The sequence below is a fragment of the Corythoichthys intestinalis genome, chromosome 14 (genome assembly GCF_030265065.1).
Source record: "Corythoichthys intestinalis isolate RoL2023-P3 chromosome 14, ASM3026506v1, whole genome shotgun sequence".
NCBI lineage: Eukaryota > Metazoa > Chordata > Actinopteri > Syngnathiformes > Syngnathidae > Corythoichthys > Corythoichthys intestinalis.
In genome coordinates, this window is record NC_080408.1 from 41,607,299 (window position 1) to 41,626,302 (window position 19,004).

At 37.5% G+C, this 19,004-nt stretch overlaps 1 protein-coding gene across 1 annotated transcript in view; it reads left to right on the forward strand.

Annotated features, from left to right (window-relative positions):
- The window catches only part of LOC130929719 (elongation factor 2), a 43,086-nt gene that overhangs the window by 6,226 nt on the left and 17,856 nt on the right, over window positions 1-19,004 (forward strand). The window contains exons 3-9 of the mRNA XM_057857136.1: window positions 4,924-5,105; window positions 5,172-5,383; window positions 9,516-9,694; window positions 11,894-11,999; window positions 12,096-12,348; window positions 15,958-16,153; window positions 16,228-16,351. Coding sequence (XP_057713119.1) covers window positions 4,924-5,105; window positions 5,172-5,383; window positions 9,516-9,694; window positions 11,894-11,999; window positions 12,096-12,348; window positions 15,958-16,153; window positions 16,228-16,351 — 1,252 coding nt within the window. The remainder of the gene's footprint in view (window positions 1-4,923; window positions 5,106-5,171; window positions 5,384-9,515; window positions 9,695-11,893; window positions 12,000-12,095; window positions 12,349-15,957; window positions 16,154-16,227; window positions 16,352-19,004) is intronic.

Consider the following 19,004-nt stretch of genomic DNA (forward strand, 5'->3'; position numbering starts at 1 on the left):
GATAAAATCTTAAGTAATGTATATCTTATATAATTATATCTTATTTGAATACAAACAGTGAAGTGACACCTGTAAACAGACAATACTCACAGACATATATTCTTTATCTTCGGAGAGGAATGGCAAATATTCCCAGGGGTTAACATTTATTATCGGTTTCAATTTATACATACAGTTGTATGAAAAAGTATCTGAACCTTTCTGCATAAAATCACCACCATATGTGATCTGATCTTTGTCAAAATCCCACAGATGAAAAAAACAGTCACGTCTGCTTTAACTGCTTTAGTTCAGACAGATTCCTGGGATGTCTGGCATGAGTCTTTAGGTCATGTCACAGCATCTCAATGGGGTTCAAGTCTGTACTTTGACTTGGCCACTCTAGAAATTGTATTTTGTTCTCCTGAAACCATTCTGAAGTTGATTTACTTCTGTTTTTTGGATCATTGTCTTGTTGCTGCATCCATCCTCTTTTTAGCTTCAACTGTCTGACAGACGGCCTCAGGTTTTCCTGCAAAAACCTCCTGATAAACTTCTGGATTCATTCTTCCAATAATGATTGCAAATGTCCAGACCCTGAGGCTGCAAAACAGCCCCAAATCATGATGTTCCCTCCATCATGCTTCACGGTGGGGATGAGGTGTTGATGTTGGTGAGCTGTTCCATTTTTCATCCACACATGACATTGTGTGTTATTGCCAAACAATTCAACATTAGTTTCCTCAATCCACAAAATATTTCGCCAAAACTTCTGTGGAGTGTCCAAATGCCTTTTTGTGAACATTAAACGAGCAAAAATGTTTTTTTTTTTTTTTTTGGCAACAGTGGCTTCCTCTGTTGAGTCCCCCATGAACACCATTCTTGGCCATAGTTTTACATATAGTTGATGTGTGCACATATATATTGGACTGTGCCAGTGATTTCTGTAAGTCTTTAGCAGACATTCAAGGGTTCTTTTTTACCTCTCTGAGTATTCTGCGCTGAACTTTTGGTGTCATCTTTGGTGGACGGCCACTCCTTGGGAGAGAAGCAACAGTGCCAAACTCTCTCTATTTGTAGACTACTTCTTTGACTGTTGATTGATGAACAGCCAGACTTTTAGAGATAGTTTTGTATCCTTTCCAAGCTTTATACAAATCAACAATCCTTGATCGCAGCTCTCTATGATCAAACAATGCTTCTCATCAAGACCATTCTTACCAGGTGTGTGTGTTTTATTGTGGACAGGACAGCTTTAAACCACTCATCAGTGACAGGGCACACACCTGACTTAAATTGTTTGGTAAAAATTGGTTTCAATTGCTCTTTAAGTCTCCTTAGGCCAGTGCTTCTCAATTATTTTCTGTCACGCCCCCCCAAGGAAGACGTAAATGTTTCGCGCCCCCCCAAACTCTCTGCCGCCACTGTAGATAGTATCATTTGTCTATAAAATTACTATTATAAATACGCATCTGCCTAACATTGTGTCCTTTTTTTCTAATAAAGAAAAAAAGTAACATAGATCAAATTATAATAAAGTATTATTAACATTATTATTAGTATTATTATCATTGTTTTGTTTGTAACAGAGAAGACTTGACGTGCATCAATTTGCCTGAATTTAAAAAAAAAAAAAAATTCACATCCTTACTAAAAAATACACTCAAGGTACATTTTTGACCATTTGTTACAGAAAAATAAAATGTAATAAAATCAGTAAATAATACCAAATTAAAATTGATTAGCAACATTCACTCATGAGGACAATGTGCCAAAAAATTTGACCGAAAAAACAAATCTGAATAAAAGGGGGAAAAAAGTGTCCTTGGACAGGACAGTTTTTATTTTTGCTGCTCACAGTATTTACTTCAGTTGCAATGGTGTGGAGTTATTTTGCAATTAGCATGCTAACAATGCTCACTGGCTTACTGATATAACACTGACAAAGCAGGACGATTGTTGGCAATATTCGGCACGTTTTCACTGAAAAAAATCAAGCGGCTTAACAATGAGATTGGGGTCTAATGTCTTTAAGTGGCGTCTTAATTGATTTGGCTTCTTGCTGTCTGCTATAATTATTTTTAGACACAGTAAACAGTGGTCTTTCATCATCACCCACTGTATTAAAAGTCAAAGCTAAAAGGCAAACGGCACGAAAAAAGCGCATTCACGGCGGCCGAGGTAGAACCGTAGGTGAGGGCAGTCGTCGTGACGATCCCAAGCCGAAAATGGCACTTCTCGGGCGGCGACGTGAGAACCGGAACTGCGTGAGTGAGTCCGGTCGGGAAACGGCTTTCGAAAACGGCGGTGGCACACTGCTCTTCATATCTGTTGTCTGTGTGTGCTAAGTGCTCTTCCTTAGTTCAAAAATACTGCGCGCACTCTGAAAATGAGAGCGCCACTGCCACCTACTGAGTGGATGTGCAAGTACACTTTATTCCAGTACGGCAAAAAAAAAAAAAAAAAACATGTTCCCCGAGGTCACATGCGCCCCCCCTGGCATTGCTCTGCGCCCCCTCAGGGGGGCGCGCCCCACTATTTGAGAAGTACTGCCTTAGGCAGAGGGTTCACTTATTTATTTTTCCCCCTTATGTCATTGTTTGCACGCTATCCTCATTAAAATATGAAAACCTATAAATGTTTGGTTGGTTTTAGTTCAAGCAGAAACTTTTTTTTCATCCGTGTGATTTTGACAAAGATCAGATCACATTTGATGGTGATTTTATGCAGAAATGTGAGAAATTCCAAAAGGTTGAGATACTTTTTCATACCACTGTATTTTTGGAACAGTATAAACTGTAGTAAACAGTAAGGTTGTATGTTGATTTTCAGATGTTTAATTGCTTGAAAATTACTTCACACAAGCATGAAAATCTTGAAAAACTGCCAACAAGAACTTAATTTGTATTTTGTACTGAATTGAAATCGAAACTTTCAAATCAATACCGAATTTAATCAAACCAAAAGCTAAAAAAATAAATAAATAAATAGAACAGATGGTGATAGACATCCAATCCATTTGAATTGGCCTCTCTATCACTGTCTATCGCTGTCAATGGCATTCGTTGTATTATTCATTCTAATTCTCACTAATGATTTATGCATTCTATGATACTGTATATACAAAACAAATTGTGTAAAAGGGGATTCATACTGAAAAGAATTGAGAATAATACAAAACAAAACCCAGAATTACTAAAAAGAGACAACGGAAACAAATATATTTTCTTTTAAATATTAGGGAAATAATAGTACGAAAAAGAACAAAGAAAACAAATATAGAAAATATGAAAAAGAAATTGTGAAAAGTAACGAATAAAAGAGAAAACTGAAAATAATAATGGCAAAAAGAAACACGAGGGTTATTTAACCCATTGGCTTCCATTGACATTGATAAAAATGGGTCAGACGTCTATCGCTATGAACGGAATCCAATGTTTTAGCTTTTCTGCACTCAGTTTAACATATTAAACCCATGTCTTAAAGCAGACATGTCCAAAGTCCGGCCCGGGGGCCAAATTCGGCCCGTGGTCAAATTTCATCCGGCCCCCAGCTTCTGTCATAAAATCAATAACGTCTGGCCCGCACACAGACTTAATAAATTGGTCAGCAGTACTGCTACCAGCATATGAAGTAGCTTACACACTAAATGCTGCTCCTCATTTACCCACTAAAAGGCAGCAGCACTCTAAGCAACATTACCACGTGTTACCCTTTATTCCCCATTTCTAAAATGGCGACAATCAACAAAAAAAAGAAAGTTGACTGTGACGGCCGACGCTTTAAGGATAGGTGGAAATTGGACTATTTCTTCTCTAAAATACGCAACAAATGTGTCTGCGTCATTTGCAAAGAGACAGTCGCTGTTTTTAAAGAGTTCAATGTGAGGCGATATTACCAAACAAGACACGCTTACATGTACGACAACATTACAGGGAAGATACGTAGCGAGAAATTGAAGCAACTTGAAGCTAGGTGAATTTTACAGCAGCAATATTTCGCAAGAGCCCGAGAGTCGAAAGAGAACGCCACAAAGGCTAGTTGCGAGATTGTTGAAATAATTAATTTAGGGCTGTCAAACGATTACATTTTTTAATCAAGTTAATCACAGCTTAAAAATTAATTAATCGTAATTAATCGCAATTCAAACCATCCATAAAATATGCCATATTTTTCTGTAAATTATTGTTACAATGGAAAGATAAGACGCAAGACGGATATATACAGTCAACATACTGTACATAACTACTGTATTTGTTTATTATAACAATAAATCAACAAGATGCGATTAATATTTATTAACATTCTGTTAAAGCGATCCATGGATAGAAAGACTTGTAGTTTTTAAAAGATAAATGTTAGTACAAGTTATAGAAATTTTATATTAAAACCCCTCTTAATGTTTTCATTTTAATAAAACTTGTAAAATTTTTAATCAAAAAATAAACTAGTAGCTCGCAATTGTTGATGTCAATAATTACACAATGCTGCTGGTGCTGAAACCCATAAAATCAGTCGCACCCAAGCGCCAGCAGAGGGCGACAAAATACCAAGTGGACATGACACTGTGCTGTCATTTTAATCTGTTTGAGCGTGGCATGTGCGTTAATTGCGTCAAATATTTTAACGTGATTAATTTTAAAAATTAATTACCGCCCGTTAACGCGATAATTTCGACAGCCCTAAATTAATTTTAAAAAATAATAAAATAAAGCAAATGTGACATACAGAATGGCTTGCTAAAATTTGCTTAAATATATTGTTTAACGTAAAGGACGTCAGCCAAGGTCGGTCCTCCACATTTTTACCACACCAAATCTGGCCCCCTTTGCAAAAAGTTTGGACACCCCTGCCTTACTGTACACCATAAATTCCATTAAAAATGATTTCTTATGTTAAAAAAATAAAAATCCAATACATCACCCTCCTTTCATGTACTCTCAGGGCCATCTCCATGTACTACGAGCTCGGCGAAAAAGACTTGGCCTTCATCAAGCAGTGCAAGGACGGAAACGGCTTCCTCATTAACCTCATCGATTCTCCGGGTCATGTTGACTTCTCGTCTGAGGTTACGGCAGCCCTCAGGGTGACCGACGGAGCCTTGGTGGTGGTGGACTGTGTCTCTGGTAGCCTCCTTAAAACACTTCTTATGCACTTCTCCAGTTAGGCTTACCCCTCATTTCCTCTTTTAGGGGTGTGCGTGCAGACTGAGACTGTACTGCGACAGGCCATTGCCGAACGCATCAAACCAGTTTTAATGATGAACAAAATGGACCGAGCTTTGCTGGAACTTCAGCTGGAGACAGATGAGCTCTTTAGCACCTTCCAGCGTATCGTGGAAAACGTCAATGTCATTATTTCCACCTACGGAGAGGACGAAGGGGGACCCATGGGCAACATCTTGGTAAGAAGAATGCTTTAACAACTCTGACACAGTTTTGCGTATCCATTCTCACATTAGTTTCTAGCAGTGTTGTCTACCCATTCACTTTTTTTAATAACTCATTCACTACCACTGACAGCGATAGACATAACATCAATTTGAACTGGAATTGCTTACATTAAATGATCATGTTTCAGTGCAATTCACTAGATGTGGACCGATATGGAATTTTCAAAGGCCGATGCCGATCCCGATATCTAAGAATATTTTCAGCCGATTGCCGATATCCAAAGCCGATACCTGAGGGCGATATACATTTTTTAAAGCACATAAATTATGAAAGGCAGTTTTTATATATACTGTATGCTTGGTGTAAAAAAGGCCTACTCCATAGAACAAGAGTTGTAGTGGATGTGCAATTACTAGGGCTGGCCTAACGATTATTTTTCTCCTAACTAAGCTATCAACTATGTTTGCAATCTGTTTGCCACCAACCCTCGCAGTATGATTTTGACTTTACGACGCCGGAGTCTCGTCTGCCATTTTGTCTCCAGTGTTTTTTTGTTTTTTTTTTATGTCTGTCGCACAAGCAGTACCTTATTGTACCTCACAGTATCTTATTTTTTACTTTATTTTATTTTATTATTAATATGACTGTTCTGGCTTTGGGCGAAATGTGTATTTGATTTTAGTATTGACTTTTGTTTTGTGATGCATGCTTTTATTTTGGCGCAGGAAGCATAGAGCAGGTAGTACTTCCGCACGTGAGTAAGAACGCATGTACACACGAAGAAGAGCCTATTTGCGCACACGAAGAAGAGTGCAACCACACACACGCAGAAGAGCGCATTTGCTCCAATGAAGAAGTCGTGCGGTCGAGTGAGAGAGAGAGGTGAAAGATTACAGCTTAGCTTTCTATCTAACTTGAACTTAGCTCCAACGTCTTGGCGAGGACAGTACAATGACGTATAATACCTGTTTTTGATAGTAATTTGGAGATTTAGTGTACTTAAAGGGTAGGAACGGAACTCTTTCGTAACCTGGGGACTACCTGTATCGGCAGGCCGATATATCGGTCAACCTCTACTATTCATGTTTATAGAGAGACTTCCAATCCATTGTGACTGAGAATCAGATCGTTTGGACACTTATCACATTCAATGGCAGCCAATGAGTTAATTCATGAAATAAAATTAAAGCAATTACAGTCATGTGAAAAAATTAGGACACCCCATGAAATATTCAGTTCTATATTAAGAAATGTTCACATATCAATGTCTGATCTTGTTTTCCTTATCTCTGGAAAAGAAAGATTTAATTTTGTTTTTGTTTTATTCATTAAACCAAATATATCAACAAAAATGCATATTCTAACTGAGGAAAAAGTTACGACATCCTACCAAAATGACTTCAGTGAGACACTTTTTGTCGCTATTTAACAGTTTTTGACATCGGTCTGAAGAAAGTTTGCTTAACTCCTCAACGCAGAATACTTTCAGCAGTGAGATGTTTGAGAGGTTTCTTGCATGTACAACCCGTTTCAAGTCACCCCACAGCATCTCAATGGGATTAAGATCTGGGCTTTTACTCAGCCATTCCAGGACTCCCCATTTCTTCCTTTTCTGCCAGTCCTTGGTGGATTTACTGGTATGTTTTGGGTCATTTTCATGTTGCAGTGTCCAGTTTTGCTTCAGCTTTAATTTTTTCACAGATGATCTCACATGTTCCTCAAGTGCCCTCTGATACACGATAGAATTCATGATGGATTCTATGGTGGTGAGATGCCAGGTCCTGCTGTAGCAAAGCATCCCCAAACCCTGGCACTTACACCTCCATGCTTCACAGTTGGTATGATTTTCATTTCCTGGAATGCTGTATTGGGTTTACGCCAAACATGTCCTCTGTTTTGGTGTCCAAATAATTCAATTTTAAATTCATCTGTCCAAAGAACATTATTCCAGAAGTCCTGGTCTTTGTTTACATTCACTCTGGAAAACTTCAGCCTAGCCTTCATGTTCTTCTTGAAAGAGCAAATGTTCCCTCCTTGCACACCTGCCATGAAGGTTAAACTTGTGAAGTCTCTTTCTGATTGTAGAGGCATGCACTTTCACATCAACAGTAGCAAGAGCCTGCTGTAGGTCCCGTGATGACATCTGAGGGGTTTTGGAGACTTCTTTTATCATCTTGCGGTCTGCTCTCGGGGTCAACTTGCTTGGACAGCCAGACCTGACCTAGGATGGCGCGGCTCAGTGGTAGAGTAGATGTCCCCCCAACCCAGAGGTTGTGGGTTCGATTCTCTGCTCTGATGAATTCGCCTAAGTATTCTTGAGCAAGATACTCAACCCCACATTGCTCCTGGTGCTGCGTCACCAGTAGGTAGATGGCGATGTAGTGTAAAGCGCGTTGAAAGGTGGAAAAGCGCTATATAAGTATAACACCATTTACCTGGGCATGTTGGCAGTTGTTTTAAATGTCTTCCACTTGGAGACTATTTTCCGCACAATCGAATGGCTGATTTTATATTGTTTTTGAAATCCCTTACCAGACTCATAAGCGTCTACGATCTTATTTCTGAAAGCCTTAGACAGTTCCTTTGATCTCACGGTTGTGTTTTCTCTCACTTCAACAGTCAGGGGCACACCAAACTAAATGTGAGGTTTAAATAGGCAAGCCGCCTTCAAAATACTGGGTAATGATGTTCTAATCATGTGCACCTGATGTGATACACGTGTGTGTGTGTGATTTTAGCCATTCTAAGCGGGATTTAATGTGGGGGTGTCATAGTTTATTCCTCAACAGAAATTGCATTTATTTAAAATTACATTTTACAGAAAGTTATAAAATATCTTTTTTTTTCAGTTTTAATTGTTTAGTTCTGTTACTTGAATGTCTCAAGATTGTTAAAATTGATATTAAATAGCCATATGATCAAATATGTCAGAAAACACACAGGCTTCCATAGGGTGACCTACTGTCTTCACGTGGCTGTACAAAAGTAGGGAGGTTGTTTATCTGTTTTCTTAGTTTCAGTGTTGTATGTTGTAATATGCCCAAAATATGAGTGGTCAATGTGAAAACAGTTCATTTTTAGACTGCCTGGGGGGCAGTCTCAAGTTCTGGATCTTGTTGTTCTTGTTGTTCTTGGTGTGGACACTAAATAAATTTACTCCTCCTCCGTTATTTATGGATGGATCAGAATGAGATTTGGTGGGTATATTCTCAGGATTTAAACACATTGATCCTCAGAGATGGATTTTTTCTTTTTTGTCTCAGTGCTGATTAATTGCGGAATAAAAATTACTACTATTGGAAAAACATTTTTGGGGAATGTTTCCTTTACAAAAGGTGATGTCTGTATTTGGGCGATTTGAGGCTGTAAAATTAGAAAGCCAATGATAAAAAAAAAAAAAAAACTTGAAGATTTTATTTGCAACCAATAGAAATAAAGAAATCGATTACTAGGTAACGTCTAAAAGAAGAACAACCTACAATTGAGGAATGGATAAAAATTGTACATGACATTTACATCATGGAGAAGCTGTCATTTTCTCTTAAACTTGAAAGGCATACATTTTATTTTACATGGTCCAAGTGGACAGAGTGCATGAAACTGACTAGATCTGATTTCAACTGAGGCTAAACTAAGGTGAAGAATGCTCCCTCCTATGTTAAGCAGGAAAATACCTGTTGTGCTCCCAAAATTTTTCTTTTTTATCCTATTTTATTGTTATTATTTCTTGTTTTTGTTTTTTCTATAAAAGAAAATGCTTAGATGTATTCATATTTCAAGGCAGATGCATTGTTGTACGTAAAGGTAAAATAAAGATTTTTTTTTTTTGTAATTGCTACTCCTCCATTATTTGTGGATGGATCAGAATTATATTTGGAAGGTACTGCATATTATAGGCATGTATGCGCATCGATCCTCAGAGCCGGATTTTTTTTTGTTTTGTTTTTGTCTCAGGGCTGATTAATGACATTAATTAATTGTGGTCTGCCAGTAGTAAATGCTCTTAGAGAGCATACGCACTCTTCTTTTGTGCTTTCCATGTCTCTGGGCTGGTGGTTGTAGTTAAATTTTAATTCATTACAGCAGATCTGGTTTGTCTACTAAGGTCAATATATTTTTAACCTGTCTTTTTTCGCCTCTCAGATTGACCCGGTCATAGGTACAGTTGGCTTCGGTTCTGGCCTGCACGGGTGGGCTTTCACATTGAAGCAGTTTGCTGAGATGTATGTGGCCAAGTTCGCTGCTAAAGGAGAAGCTCAGATGAGTCCAGCAGAAAGGTGTAAGAAAGTAGAAGACATGATGAAGAAATTGTGGGGAGACAGGTAAAACTACTCAAGGAAAATATCAAAATTGTATTTAATCCTTTAAAGGATACTCATTTGACCAATTGACTGTCATTGACAGCACTAGAAGTCCAAACCATTTTAACTGGGGTGGGGGGTTGGCAACCATATCATACAACATACAGCGAGATCGCTGCCGGCCTTCCTAGTCATAATGGTTTGGACGTCTTTTGCTGTCAATGGCTCTGACTATGAGCATTCACAGCTCCCAGTTTAAATAAAATGGATGTCCGTCGTTGTCAATGGCAAGCAGTAAGTTTTCAAGCAAACTCCACTTTTGAGTGTTACCTTGGGCCTTGGCCAGTTTATTTTCTATTTTTATTCATTTCATTTGTCTTTAGTATAAAAAAAAATAATTATCATAATCATTTATCTTCTTAATTTATATAAAATATACTGTACGGGTAGTCCCCATGTTTCGACGTACTCAACTTGTGTGATTTCGACTTTACGACGCCGGAGTCTCGTCCGCCATTTTGTCTCCAGTGTGTTTTGGTTTTTTTTTTTTGTTGCGTAAACAGTAGCCTACCTTACTGTACCTCACATTATCTTATTTTTTACTTTATGAATATGACGTGTTCTGTCCTCATTAAACGTGATGTTGTTCAGCTTGACAGACAGCAAAAGGCAATTGTGGTTTTTGAAGCTTTTTACTTCCTTCACTTTTGACAATTTTTAGAGCTGTAACACACATATGTACTCTTTTATTCAAAACAATACACATTTTAACAATAAAACACTTGACACAAAACGATCGGTGTTCAAACCTCCATCAAGTCAGATCAAAATGTAAATTTAATAGATTAAATTAGCCTAATTTGCGTAACAAAAGTCCGCGATCTTAAATGCTGCGAATGCTAACGTATTCTCATAGCTAACAATTCTCATAGCAAATCACTCACGCATAAATCCACAAACTGTAACTCTAAACTAGGGATGTAGCTATCCAATGTTTTAGTAATAGAGTAGTCTACTGAAAATTCCATCGATTAATCGAGTAATCGGATGATTTTTTTTTTTTTTTTATAGGTTAAGAGCAATTACAAATATACATGAGAAAACAAGACATTTCACCTAATATTGAACCATTTTTAGACAATATATGTCTTTATTTTAGATGTACATTGTTGAAAACAGCCAACAACTGTGTCTCAGATGTGACTAGAGAAGAAAAATCACTGCTTTCACTCCAAAAACTCAAAATCTTTTTTTTTTTTTTTTAATCTTATTCCATACCTAAAAATGTAATTACACTTGATAACACACATCACTTAAAAGTTAGGTGTTTTTCCAATGTGTTTGAATTGAATTTCTATTTATGTCAAGCTAAATTTAAGTTCTAAAGTTTTAAGTTAGTCTAAATTGAATGTCATGATAGGATTTTGAGTTTTTGCAGTGTTCAAAATAAATGTATGATACCTGCTGTATTGGAGCCCATTGGGCACCAGTGCTACTAAAATTGACAGTTAGCTTTATTATGTTTTTATTTTACACCCTTATCACGCTACAGCATTGTTTTACTGATTAAATAAAGCCTGTACGAAAGACATGTTAACTATCAATCGACAGTAGTTATAAGTAATAGAAACCTAGCCATCCGCAGGGCTAACGTTACGTGAGCAAGGTACAGTAACATTAACCGTATATATTAACGCTAGGTTAACCTAATTTTACCTTGTCCTGAGTATCGCTATTCAGCTCTCGGAGTAAACGGGGTGCCTTCGGTGGAGCTGAAGACGTGCTGTAATGTTATGCAAGCACTGTCTTACTGTGAATATATGAAACTGTTTGCCTTGGTGTCCAGCTTGAAATGCTCCCACACTTTTGACATTATCTGCTTTTTCTTGGTGCCTTTCTCTTCGGCTTATTTGTCATTACCTCTATATTCATGCATGGTTGAAATCAAATATATCCTTCGTCTCTGTCTTCTTCCTGTACGCAAATAAGGTTAATGCGTTGTGCCACATTAAAAGTAGTCCAGGCAAAACACCATGCTTAGAGCTGGCATAAATAATTCCTCGATCAAGTTTTAAAATCCAGTTACTCGAATTATTCGAGTAATCGTTTCAGCTCTACTCTAAACTTAATTACAAACGCATACACAAACATATATTAGCTGAAACAACTTACAACCTTGTGTGGGCCATGTATAATCTGTAGTTATTGGCATATTTGCAGATATGTTGATCCAAGTACTGGCAAATTCACCAAAACAGCCTCGGGTCCCGATGGACAGAAGTACCCTCGCTCTTTTTGCCAGTTTATTTTGGACCCTATCTTTAAGGTGAAAAACTGCACATTGCATGCCTCACAAAAGCCTTATTTAAATAAAGGAATGAAGAACTCACATTCTATTCATTTATGCGATTTCCTCCATCAGGTGTTTGACGCCATCATGAATTTTAAGAAGGACGAGACGGCCAAACTCATAGAAAAGTTGGATATCAAGCTGGATGCAGAGGATAAGGAGAAAGAGGGGAAGCCCCTGCTAAAGGCCGTGATGCGTCGCTGGCTTCCGGCTGGAGAGGCCCTGCTTCAGATGATCACCATCCACCTTCCCTCGCCCGTCACCGCTCAGAAATACCGATGCGAGCTGCTCTACGAAGGCCCGGGAGATGATGAAGCTGCCATGGGTCAGTAGGAGATTGCTAGTGAACAGAGGTGGGAAAAATACTCACATTTTCAAGTCAAGTCGACATACAGATATGTACGTATGTTAAAGAAAAAAGAAGAGTATGAGTACTAATTAAGTTTTAATTTGCAGGAAAACAATATTCATATACTGTATTTGTATACTGTATTTGTACTTGGCAAAATCTGACTAATGTTTGAAAAACAGATATTCTGAGATTCGAGAGTGAGTGAGTTTGAATTCGTAAGTTAAAACACCGCTGTACTCAACAAGCTTAGAAACAATTTTACTGCCAACAGATAGCAATGATGCACTATTTCAAGACGTTAAACCAGCCCAATTTGTGAGTGCACGTAAGAGGGTTCTGCGAGAAATGGCTGCACTGCAAATTTATAATGTCTTAAACAGATTATTTTTCCTAAATCTAGTCAAATAATTTTCTCCATCTTGTTTTATGATGTAAAGACTTGTTAACGGATTAATGCCTCAGATTATTCCACTTTAAGTATTGCTGTTTGCTCTTATTAAACCCATACCTATAAAAGTTGGTAATTTTTCACCTAAATCAAGATAATAATGCTTTCAATTACCCTATTTTCCACACTATAAGGCGCATTGGAATATAAGGCCACCCTGAATGAATGGCCTATTTTAAAATGATTTTCATATATAGGGCGCACCGCATTATAAGGCGCAGTAGTGGTAGTAGTAGTGGTCGGAGTTGCGTTATGCATCCACCAGATGGAGCTGAGCTAAACAATATGTCATGCCATGATTAACTAATATTGATCCTTATATAAGGCACATCTAAGTATAAGGCCCACCTTCAATGAATAGCCTATTTTAAATCTGTTTTCATGTATAGGGTGCACTGCATTACAAGATGCAGTAGTAGTAGTAGTAGTAGTAGTGGTGGTGGTTGTCGTTGCGTTATGCATCCACAAGATGGAGCTGAGCGAAACGTAATGTCATGCCATGAATAACTAATATTGATCCCTATATAAGGCACATCTAAGTATAAGGCACACCTTCAGTGAATGGCCTATTTTAAATCTGTTTTCATGTATAGGGCACACTGCATTACAAGGTGCAGTAGTAGTAGTAGTAGTAGTAGTAGTCGTAGTAGTAATAGTATTGGTGGTTGTCGTTGCATTATGCATCCACTAGATGGAGCTGAGCTAAACGTAATGTCATGCCATGATTAACTAATATTGATCCACATATAAGGCAAATCGCATTATAAGGCCCACTGTCGACTTTTGAGAAAATTGAAGCCTTTCAGGCGCGCCTTATAGTGTGGAAAATACGGTAATCACGAAGGCTGTATTTATAGTCAATTTAGTCATTTTGATAGTTGGCTAATATAGCTAATATAGATACATACAGCATGAGTTGCCTTCATTATAAGGCTTTCAATTTTTTGCGGCTCCAGACATAGTTGTTTTTTTGTTTTTTTTGTTGTTCCAAATTGGCTCTTTCAGCATTTTGGGTTGCTGACCCCAGCACTAGATAGAGCTGCGCTAAAGGGAATTTCATACCATGATTAACCAATATTAATCCATATATAATGCGCATCAGATAATAAAGCGCACTGTCGGCTTTTGAGAAAATTGAAGGCTTTTAGGTGCACCTTATAGTGCGGAAAATACGGTAATGTTTTGAACAATATCTATTCTTGAATTAAGAATATTTCTGACAATCAAGCTTTTTTCAAGATTGAATATACTAATTTATTGCTTATAGTAATTCTGTTAAGCTTATTTTTAGATAGCTATTTTCCTTATTTCAAGAAATCGCAGTAAGTAAAATTTACTTGAAGCACTGACAGATAATTACTGTAATATTTGGACTATAAGCCGCAACTTTTTTCCCTCATTTTGAATCCTGTAGTTTATAGTCCAGTGCGGCTTATCTGTTGATTTATTTGGGTTAATGGGTAACACTTTATTTGACAGCGGCGTCATAAGACTGTCATAAGACTGTCATAGTTATGACATTACACTATCATGAGCATTACTGAATGTTTATAACAGATGTCATTTAGTGTCATCCGGCAAATTATCTCACTTTTGAATGGATTTAAAAGATCCGAGCTGGACATAAATGGAGTTAGTGGCATAATATGTCAGATGACACTTAATGACATCGGTCATAAGCATTCATTAGTGCTGATGGCAGTGTCATGTCATAATTATGATTCTCTTATGACAGTCTTATGGCGCCACTGTCAAATAAAATGTTACCAAATACCATAACTAGCAATTAATGAAACAACTAGAACAGTAACTGAAAAAATAATTAGCACAGAATATGAATTTTGATTGTTATTTACTACATCTGTAGCGCCGCAATGCATGCTAGGAGGAATGTTGAATGACAAGTGTTGACAGGAGGTGGCAGCAGAGGTTGGCTGCCTCCCCCAAGGGAGCAGTGATGGCTAAATGAAGCTTGAAGCAATGATGCTTTTCAACCAATTGGTTCAAATCTTTATGGTGGTTTATTTGGTCTTATGTCTTATGATGCCGTTGTCAAATGAAGTGTTACCGGTTAATATATTTTGGTGTAAATGTCCCGTAATACAATTAGGACAACAGCGGCTTATATCTTTCAGTGCGGCTTATAACAGATGCCGTTTTAGTGTCAAATTTGGTGGGTGGCGGCTTATTGTCAGGTGCGCCTTATAGTCCAAAAATTACGGTACACTTATTCCTAGTAGATTCAATAAGAAAACACGGGAATAAAACTGGTTTTAAGGAGGTGTGTTTTTGCAGTGTGCATTTCGATGAAAACCAACACTGAATGGATAAAGCAAGAATCAAATTGTTTTCATTTGTTTATATTTGACTTTTTTTCTATTGGTATATTTGGTGTGTATAGAGGGATAATAGAACAATATATTGTCTTACTCTTGGAAAGACATTTAACATTTTGTCAGAGAATGTTCTCAAATGGCTGTGGGGAAAAGTACATTTTCAAACTTTACATTTTTAGTGCTGATGAGGAAAGAAAATGTGAAGGGGAAAAAAATGTACAAAAGGAGCGGTCATGCGCTGCCAGCTGTCCATTCACAGCAAATTTATAACCTCTTGATCAGATTTTTTTCCTTAAATCTAGTTAAATAATTTTCTCCATCTTGTTTTAAGAGTTAAAGACTAATTAACAGATTAACGCGTTAGATTATTCCGTTTACTATTTGTTCTTATTAAGCCCATACATCTAAAATCCTTGATTTTTCACCTAAATCAAGGAAAATTGGTCAAATTGAAAAATAAATAAATTAATTAATCAATAAATAAAAGTACAAATAAAAGTAACGATAAAAACAAAAATAAGATTCAAAGATTAAAAATATTCAGTATATGGAAATACATAAATAAATCAAAGTAAAAATAAAAATTAATATGAATACAAAAATATTAGATTCAGAAATTTCAAATAAAAGAAAATAAATATGGACACAAACACAAAAATCGATATTAAATGAGTTAAATATAAATCAATAAGTACAAGCGCTTTGCTTTCGTATTTATTTTGTTCATTGTTAGCGTAAAACATATAGAAGGAAATAATATTCAAATGAGTACGCTTACAGCATATTGTGTGTTTACAGGTGTTAAGAACTGCGATCCCAAAGGTCCTTTAATGATGTACATCTCCAAGATGGTCCCTACTAGTGACAAGGGTCGCTTTTATGCATTTGGCCGTGTTTTTTCTGGCTGTGTGTCCACCGGCCAGAAGGTGCGCATCATGGGGCCCAACTTCACACCTGGCAAGAAAGAAGATCTCTACATCAAACCCATCCAAAGGTGAGCAGGTTTATACTCCCAAAAATCAATATGGTGTAGGATTTTCTCAACATGTCTTTAATATTTGTATCCAGGACTATCTTGATGATGGGCAGATATGTGGAACCTATTGAAGATGTTCCATGTGGCAACATTGTTGGGCTTGTTGGAGTTGACCAGTTCCTGGTGAAGACAGGGACCATCACCACCTTTGAACAAGTACTCTTTTCGTCAATTCAAATTGTTTAGTCAAGAGACATAGTTCAACATGAAATCAGATGTACTGTACTTTCTGGACTTCAAGATGTACTAGGCAAAAAAAAAGTTTCATAACAAAAAAAGAAGTCCGTTGCCACGCACTTTAAATTACTTTTTATGTTTGTTTTCGCCAAGCAACTCAACACAGTTGCTAGTATTACTTCAGCAACAACTTAGCATCGAAACCACCTTCACAGTCATGCGTCCTGCGCATTCTCAAAAAGGACACTTATTTGTCTTACCTTTCGGAATTTGCACCTGAACGCAACACACTCCAGTGTGTTGGCTAGAGGTTGCTGCATTGACAGTAGATCAACGTAGGCAATGTTATACATTTTAAAAAGTGCCATTTTAAACCAACGTCTATTAGGGCAGCACCCCCTGGTGTTGTAGGGGAAGGGTTTGGTTGGTTCTTTTTTTTTATTTATTGTTAAGAATAAATACAACATATTGAAACAATAGCACATTTAACTTTGAGGAATCAAGATACAGTATATGTTGAAAAAGGTTATTTTATGTTAATTCCATGGTCACCACCTGAGACCTTACTTGCTACTGGGTCACGTTGAGTAAGGCGTTATTTAAACGGTAAATTAAACATGACATAGGAGGCGTTAACATGGTCCAAAAACGAATTAGCAATTTTTTTCTTTACAAAAACAGCTAAATTTTCTAAAATTCAATTCAGGGTCAAAAATGAAGATGATTGTCCTTTGGTGTCTTCAAATAGATAAGACATGCTTGCATTGTAGCCATATTATTATTTGTTGTTGCTGTTGAGCTGCCGCCATGCAGAGCACTGTTGTATATTAGTGTGCAATTTATTTTAGCGTTGTGAAAAGGGGGTGCTAATCAGAGGCTTATAAGACCTTTTAGTTTTCAAACGTGTTCGTGTGTCATTGCCAGTGTTGTTAATCTTACTTTAAAAAAGTAATTAATTAGTTACAAATTACTTCTCCCAAAAGTAATTGCGTTAGTAACTAGTGTTGCACCGATACCATTTTTTGGCCCCGATACCTGCCTGTGCAGTATCGGCTGATACCGATACCATACCGATACCACCCCGATTATATGTATATATATATTTTTTTTTTTTTTCTTAATTTTTTTTTTTTTTTCCAAAGAGCTACATAATTGGATGTGAAATCATTGCTATCAAGGCTTTGTCAGGCTGTTGCTTACCTTTGCGAAATGGGAAAAAGTACACTAAACCCTAGTAGACAATAGTTGAATAAACCTTCCGCTCTCAAAGGCCAAAATAGTGCTAAATTTGTGAAATTAATAAAACATGTATAATACTAGCCCAACAGTAAGAAAGTAAAAATAAATTCATAATAATAAACTCTGAATGAACTGAATAAACTTTTTTAAACCTCTCAAAGTCCAAACAGTGCAACTTTCATGAAATTATTGTCACATTCTGCTGCTGGTTAGATTGTGTTTTTTTGCTGGGCGTGGGGGCGTGGCACTTGAATCGAATGCAGGCTCATCAACGCAGCATTTAAGCACGGGTGATCTCAGAGAAGGCTGCCGAGATATTTGCCTTGCTGATCGCTATTTGACATCTGGCACAATAAGCTCGCTACATTTGCTTGTTATGCCCCTGCAGTGGGTTTTTCTGTTAGTGTGCTGCTCTCGTTTGTAACCGCTGCCTATCGTCTTAGTTTGTCCTTCGACCTGCTGTCACGGACTCCTTTTGTTATTTCTACTGTCCCGCGATCGCGTGTTATTTTTTGTTTGCAATCATTAAACCCTTTTATGTATCCCCCGCCTGTTTTCTGCTTCGAGGTTCAACCTTGTTTCCGCATTTGCGGACGCTAACAATTATAAGTAATAATAATTGACCACAGCATCCCGTCTCTCCTTTTTTTCTGGAGGTGGGAGTCCCTTATTTCTATTTCTGAAAGGTGGCAACAATACTTTGGAAACACTTCCCAAATTACTGCGGCATTTCTTTCAGTAAAAGACAATAAAAGTAAAGTAGACGAAGTGAACTAGTGACGAGATTTGTCGTTCACTTGAGTAAACGAATCCATTCCGGTTCGTTCAGTAAAAAGATTCGTTCAAACAAATCGTTCAACGAATCGTTCGCCCCCCTCATCTCCCTCCCCGCCCAAACGAATCGTTCGGTTACTGAACGGGAAGTGACGTTGCCGAACGAATCACCAAAGACCGCTTCACAGTATAACTGAACGGGAAGTGACATTGCTTGGTCCCTCCCTCTCTTCCACATTGACCACTCGTCGTAGTTTCAGAAATGAGTGACAGGCGGTATCATTCTGCTTTCACAGACAGCCTCGTCTCCCTCCTGCTGCTGCAAAAGCGAGGGAGAACTTCCGCGTCGTCTGTCCTAGTTCTATGGGCTCAAAGTCATGGCTCGTGCTTGCATTTCGATTTAGGACACGGTTAAACATTTTCCTTTTGTGAGGGGAGTAGGGGGCGGGGGCGCATGGACTTTCTTTAGCAGGTTCTTGATCACACATACATATACAGCATGTTTGCTGTCACGAAAATAAAAATACATCGAAAGTTTAATTTCTGAATATGGAACGACCAACACATCATATTTACATCTCGCTCTGTTGTATTTTTGTTTTTTAGTATTAAGATGATC